The sequence below is a fragment of the Halyomorpha halys genome, unplaced genomic scaffold (genome assembly GCF_000696795.3).
Source record: "Halyomorpha halys isolate HHAL.00 unplaced genomic scaffold, Hhal_1.1 Scaffold508.1, whole genome shotgun sequence".
Lineage (NCBI taxonomy): Eukaryota > Metazoa > Arthropoda > Insecta > Hemiptera > Pentatomidae > Halyomorpha > Halyomorpha halys.
The window spans coordinates 342,435-349,928 of NW_027106467.1; the positions used below are offsets into that span (position 1 = coordinate 342,435).

The following is a 7,494-nucleotide window of genomic DNA, read 5'->3' on the forward strand; positions in this document are numbered from 1 at the left end:
AGAATAAAAAAATGTAGAAAAGTAGGATAAAATTGCAAATATATACAACAAACCGACTCATGCCTGACTTATATTTTTTTTACTTTTTGAGAAATTGTCAATATTTGAAGAGCTGTTTCTTGATATGTAATGGTCGTACAGAACTAATTGTGATCTCGCACTGGTACAAATGTTATTGACATTAAAAATAAATTATTAGAGTTATAATACTACGCTCATTTTACTTTGAATATAATATATCGTCTTTATCTCTACAAAAATGAATTTTATCGGGTAAAATAATTTATTTCTTTTTTTTCAACAATGACCTGAAAGGAATCTGAAAACTTATAGAACTCAGAAACAAATTTTTTTGTAATGTATTCTCAGATTTTTAGACACATTCAGACTTCTTGCTCTTTAAAATTTAGATTACTTCAATAGCAGGACGTTGTTAAAATCCATGAGAGCAAAAAACCTCCCGATTTTTATTTCTCCATCCCCTCCTTATGTATGACCTTTATATTTCCTCTTATATCTGAAACTAAATGTATTTGCCTTTAGTTTTGTTAAAATCTGTTGCTCTGAGAAAAAGTATATCTACATAAGGTAAATATCACGTTTCACTCGCTTCCCTGAAAATTGGCTTAGTGAAAGGATACAGTTTCAATCAGTAGTTGTAGAAGTCTTTGTGATCCTCGTTCAGACTCCAGGCAATCTATAGTTTATATCTTTATTAATTTTATTATATAAACAACACTAACTGTGGGCAGTTGTTGGGAATTTAATCTTAAGTAGGCAGTAGTAAGAGACCAGACAAAGTTAAAAATATTTCATCTAGAAATTAATACACGATTTTATAATTATAAACTTCATTGTTACTTACAACTCTTGAAAGTAATTTTTCCATATTAATGTTGCTATGAATGTTCCTCGTTCAGACTCCAGGCAATCTATAGTTTATATCTTTATTAATTTTATTATATAAACAACACTAGCTGTGGGCAGTTGTTGGGAATTTAATCTTACAGTAGGCAGTAGTAAGAGACCAGACAAAGTTAAAAATATTTCATCTAGAAATTAATACATGATTTTATAATTATAAACTTCATTGTTACTTACAACTCTTGAAAGTAATTTTCCTTATTAATGTTGCTATGAATGTTCTTTTTAACTTCTTCCATTTTCAACACTGATATTTCAGAAAAATTGTAATTTTCATACCAAAAGTGAAGACATTCTTGCATGTATACTAACTATTGTTGTCTTTTTGCAGCTGGATCGGTTTAAAGAACCCCCTGCCTTTGGGCCAATGTGCGACCTTCTTTGGTCTGATCCGTTGGAGGATTTCGGTAATGAGAAGAATGCTGAACATTTCAGCCACAACAGTGTCCGTGGCTGCTCTTACTTTTACAGGTAAAATGTCTTTTATTAATGATATAGGATTTATCACAATTTCTATATATTCCACCAATATATTCCACTTCATTTTCACAATAAATAGTTATCAACTTGAGTTTTTCATTGTAAGTGATTTTTACCTAAACTTGAATTCATTTGGGGGAAAAAAAGTTGGTATTGTATAGCATTGTTACAGGTTAAACAAAATGTATTTTCTATCATTAGCTAATTGATGTAACTTTCAATAATTTTTTTCAATCACAGCATCTTAACACATAGTAACATGAATATATTGTAATGTTTTTTTGTATTGTACCAAGTGGCAATGAACAAGGAATTATTTCTTGCGTTAAATCATATTTCTATAAAGTAACCTTTCAAAATATGAATGTCTATTGACTAATTTTCATTATAATCAATAATGACATTACTAATGTCTTTTATTATTTGAACTGTAAATTAAAAAGAAAAAAGTTTCACTTCAAACCATGATTGATTTCTCAACAATGAAAAGAAACTAAAAAATATTTTTTTCAAAAACAGAGAAGAATCCATCCCAGTGGATACTCCATGTGGGTTATATGCATTAAAGCTGTATATTGTTCAACTTATACTTGGTCTTCATAGGCTTTTGACTTGGTCAATAGAGAAATAATGTGGTGATTTCTCGGAAAATACAGAACCCATAAATAAATATTTACTCTTGTAAACATTGATTACGACTTTGAGTACCAAGTTCTTCATGCTGGTAAACTTTCTGGGGCATTTAAAAGCACAACAAGGATGTGGTTTGCCTCCTATTTCTTGTAAATGGTAATGGATTGCATTAGGCATAGGACCTTAGGAAGTAGAAAGAGAGTAATACAATGGTGCATAATAAACTGACTAGAAGATTAGGAATTTGCTGAAGATATATGTCTCTTGGCACAGAGATATTGAATGTTAAACAACATTATTGAGGGAAGAGTCAGCAAAGATACGCTTATCATTAAATACAGCTAAAGCAAATGAAATGAGGATAAACACCATGTCAAAGATAAATTGTATGAGAGACAAAATGAACCCATCGGTAGAATTGATTCATTCCGCCATCTTGGTAGACCTTTTTCTGTAAAGTCCGATGGAATAGAAGGAATAGAATCTGCAAAGTCAACTTGGTATTTTTCCAGTTATATACAGTCGGGAACAATAAGGGTGTTTCCCAGAATACAAAATTGTGCCCATTTAAAGCAAATGTCTTGTCAACACACTAACTACAAGCCCATACATTGGACTGATCAAAAAAATAGAATGGATGTGGATTGGTCAAACACCCTGAGGAACAATAAAAATTCAATATGGAAAAATACACTTGATTAATACTCAAAGGGTGCTCAGAAGCAAGGATGACCGATGAGCATGTAGAAGAGATTGGTAATGAGAGAGCTGAACTAGTCAGAACAGAAATGGAACAACAAAGTGACAAAATTAGTTTTCAATAAAAATAAGTGGCAATAATTTGTGGCAGCCCTTTGCCCCAATGGGAGCTTGAGTATTTACTACTACTACTGCTACCTAAGTAATGATCTAAACCAGTTGCTATATCTTTTTTTAAGTACCTAAGCAGTTACCCTTCAAAGAAGAGCTGTTACACCTAACTCCTTTTCGTATCTCCCTCCTCACTGATGAGTTAAAATTTTCACTCTCTCTTTTATTGTTTCAATTTTTAATTACATTGATATCCATTGCTTTAGTTTTTTCTAGAACAAAATTAAGTAGTACTTTATTATCTTGTGTATATTTTTACAGTTTCCTACACAATCAGTCTATTTTGTTGTTAGTTAGACCATCAACCATGTTAAATGCGACATATAAATCAAACATTATTGAAATAGTTAATTAGTATCCATTAACAATTTGGTATTGGTAATAATTTTGAAATTTCTCATTTCAGTTATGCTGCTTGCTGTGATTTCCTTCAAAATAATAACCTTCTTTCGATTATTAGAGCACACGAAGCACAAGATGCTGGGTAAGTAAAATAAATTAAAAAGGAATCATGTGATTTAAAAAAACTTTTATATTACTCCTCAGTATTTAAATTTACATAGAATCTAATTGTCTTATAAATAATTTTTGTATTAATTATACCTACGAAGAAGTTTGCTGTTACTTAGGTGGCTTTGAGAAATCCATAATGAAATTTATTTGTCTTACATTTTGGTCTTTTAAAGTAATTAATTTTTATATATAAATAATAAAAATAAATAAACAATAAAGGCATTATATAGAATATGTGATTTGATAGAAAAAGTAGAAAAACAATTGTAACTGGTTTTAACAGACCTATCTAAGCAACTTCTGAATTTCTTAGGAGAAAATTAATAAATCTAGGACTTCAATAATTCTATGTACATCAATAAAATGAAGTATAAATTTTATATACGTAAATAATTTATTCAAAATTTTAAAACATTGAAAACAAGTTCACTATTCCATATATCTTTTTATTCTTGAATGGCTTGGGGAAGAATGTAATCCTCATTCATTTACTTTAGTGAATGTATTTTACACATTATCAGTATTTATTTTAAATAAATAATGTTGGTAATAGTTCTTATCATTACTTGAATAAACTTAAGAGAAATTTCGTTTTTCTCAAAAAACAAAATTATTGGAATGTAATTTTATTTTATTATTTTGTTATTCTTCTTGACCATTATTATTGCCTAAATGTTCATACCATGTGAATTTTGATGGTTTGATGTTAATTCATACTTGCAGATATCGGATGTACAGAAAGAGTCAGACTACAGGTTTTCCCTCTCTCATAACCATCTTTTCAGCACCAAATTATCTTGATGTATATAATAATAAGGTAAGATATCAAATCTGATCATAATTTAATTTTAATTTTATGTTTTTTAATCTTGTAATCTGAAAGAATATAATATAATATATACCTACCATTTTCATGAACATATGAGGGGTACTTTTAGCTATTTACTTATAAATTTTGCATAAAGGTGTGATAAGTGGCCAATTTATATAGACAAATGTGGTCAGGTGTTGGTACACATTTACACTGCCATTTTTTATTTTTTAAGATATCAATGATGTAGAAAAACTTGATGCCAATGCTTGCAAAATACTGTCCTTGATGAAATAGTTATTAAGGAATTCTGTATCAAACTTGCCAAGTACCAAGAATGACAAAGAAGACATTCTGTACCAAACTTGGAACAATCAACCTTATGCTTTAACAATCTTATATTGGTAATCCAAGGATGAGGATTTGGTATAAGAAGTGATATGAGTGAACTTTAAATGCCATAGCTATAATTACTGACACATATTGATATTAAACAAATTTCAGTATAATATTTTTTACTTTCTAGATCAACAGGGAGCGTGAGTAGCCGTGGGGTAATGCCTGTGGCTACTAACTTCTAGGACCCGAGTTCAAATCCGGCTGGGCAGAAAATTGTTTTCTGTTACACTGTAGCCGTGAAACAACTCCTGTGGGTTCTCTGGGCACTCCTGGGGGTCTGCCCAGCCTCTTCAATTGGGGACCCTTAATTGGGTAAAAATCTGGCGGTCTAGTGTGATTCTGACCAAATCACCTCCTTGAACAACCGTTGGTCTAGTAACAGTACTTCCTTACAAAGTACTGAACCCCTGATCCTTCATGGGTTATATTGGTACAGATTTAATTTTAATTCCAGATCAACAACTTACTAGTAGAATATCTTGAGCAAAATCGGAATTGAAGTGAATTTTAATATGTAAGATAATATGCCCCAAAAGCATCTTCTTTTCATAATTTTGCAACATTTTGGCAAGATATTGTATAGTGTTTCTAAGATAAGATGAGTTTGCCTATGGGGAAGGAACTCGTGCACTGCCCACCCTAGCTCCTTATTCCCTCCTCACCATAAACAAACCTCTCCCCTCGTACTGGGAGAAATGTTTTGGTCCAAGATACAGTCCTGAACTTGGTAATGCCAAAGTGTTACTAAGTTCCCAACTGATAAACAGAAGGCCTCGCTTCTTTAGGTTATCCTTTATCTTTGTCTGGGACTGTTTCTTATTGATTCTTGTTTTACTTTGTAGGCAAATATATTGACAACTCTGTTCTGACTTGCTATTTAAGAACGCATTATCATCCAAAAAGTCATTTTTGAGATTTGATAATCATTGTGTTCAGAAAAAAAACTATACCTCCTTTTAAGTTTATAACTTTTCGTAATGTGTCTTTATTTCCTCCGAAATTAATTTCTGAATTTTTCCTTATTTTTTGTAAAATATCCCTCAAAGATGGTAGTTTTTTTAACATTTGCATGAAAATGGCTAGTCTGCGAATGGCTTCTTTATCAAAGCTGTCAATGTTAGGTTTTGTTTTATTTTTGGGCCATTTCTTGGCTGGAGTTTCAAAACAAGGATTATCACTATCACATAGGTTATTTCTATCATTATTAAATTAGAAAATGTAAAATGAGAACTACTTCTCAAAATAATGGACAGAACTGGTTTTTAAATTGCCTAAAATTTTATGCAGGAGCTTCTAAATCGATGTTTTATTATTGCCTTAGTGAAACTTAATTTTAATAAATACACGTTTGTTACATTATGACAAGAACATTTTTTTTGTTTTAAAAATATTTATTAATAATTGGCTCAAATTAGAAGTCAACGGTTGTAGAGATATAGAAGACAAAGTTTGCTTTTATTCAATCTTATAAAAAGTTGATTTAATATTTTTGCATGCTTTTTTGGCAAATAATTGAAATTTAATTTATTGTTTTAGTCACATTATGTTTTTATTTTATTATTTCATTATTTATATAACATTATATTCTGTTATGATATGACAGGAATATTGTTTTTCATTTTCCATAATATCATGAAATATCAATAGATAATATAATATAAATATCTATTTTTTATTTTTAGTATCAATAACAATTATCTTAATATTTTCTTCAGGCAGCTGTTTTGAAGTATGAAAATAATGTGATGAATATTAGACAATTCAATTGTTCTCCTCACCCGTATTGGCTCCCAAATTTCATGGATGTATTCACTTGGTCTCTTCCTTTTGTTGGAGAAAAAGGTAAGGTAATAGATGTGAAAAAAAAATCTAGAAGATTGTTTTAAATTCGATTGAATATTTGTATTACCTAAATTGCAAACTTGATAAATTTTTTGCATATTTTCTCCTCTTCATTATTGTTTCATATGTTTTTTATAAATTTCTACTTACAATTTGGGAAGAGATAATCCAATGAAACGGAGCACAAAAACACCTCTTGATAAGTGGAAAGGTTTCATTTCAAGCCTTGGTTGAAATCTCATTTATGATTTAAAATCTCCCTGCAGCTTTTTACTATCATTAGCCTCTACTTCCAGTAAGAACCTCTAAATAAGAAAAACACAGCATCTAGTCCTTTTAAATACCATCAGAGGCTAGACAGAGGTCATTTGTCCTTCAGATGATTAAGTTGAAATTTTTCATGAAAAAAAAATTATCTCGTAAACTGAAATTTATATTTATCATCCCATTGAAGATTATTTTACAGTGTTTTCTCAATCCCTTAAAAGGAAATTGGTTGTTTTTAGATATTTACTATGATTTTGTTCTTATCTTTTTGAATAAAATGTCAAACTCAAGCAATACTTTAAATTTTATTTTTGAGGGGTACAACAGTGAAAGTGAAACCTGACAGATTGAAGATAAGAAGACTGTGCTTTACTATGCCTAAATTATTATTATTTTTTTTTTTAGTATGAAAAGAGGAAGTACTACAGTTAAATTTAAATATATATATATATATATAAATTTATTAAAATAAATTGGGAAAAAAACATATATCATTGGTATTTTTTAAATTTATTTTAGTGAACTTTTATGCACATATAATTTAATAAACTTATTTAAAAGGCTGAACAGAGATTTAATGATTTTAGAAAATGGTCTGGGGTACAGTAAAGAAAACCAATTAAGAAATAGCTACAATTACTTTATTTAATGTGTTTGTTCTAAAAAAATCAGTTGTTAATTTTTATCTCAGAATAGCAGATTCAAAAAATATTCTTAGTTATATGAATAACAGTGTGAATATTAACATATATATA

The 7,494-nt window shown here is 29.6% G+C and overlaps 1 protein-coding gene across 7 annotated transcripts in view; it reads left to right on the top strand.

Annotated features, from left to right (window-relative positions):
- Positions 1 to 7,494, top strand: part of LOC106683726 (serine/threonine-protein phosphatase 2B catalytic subunit 3) — a 222,885-nt gene that overhangs the window by 191,757 nt on the left and 23,634 nt on the right. For all 7 annotated transcript variants that reach the window (XM_067044823.1, XM_067044824.1, XM_067044825.1 and 4 more), the window contains exons 6-9: positions 1,256 to 1,395; positions 3,314 to 3,391; positions 4,144 to 4,237; positions 6,346 to 6,472. In XM_067044823.1, coding sequence (XP_066900924.1) covers positions 1,256 to 1,395; positions 3,314 to 3,391; positions 4,144 to 4,237; positions 6,346 to 6,472 — 439 coding nt within the window. The remainder of the gene's footprint in view (positions 1 to 1,255; positions 1,396 to 3,313; positions 3,392 to 4,143; positions 4,238 to 6,345; positions 6,473 to 7,494) is intronic.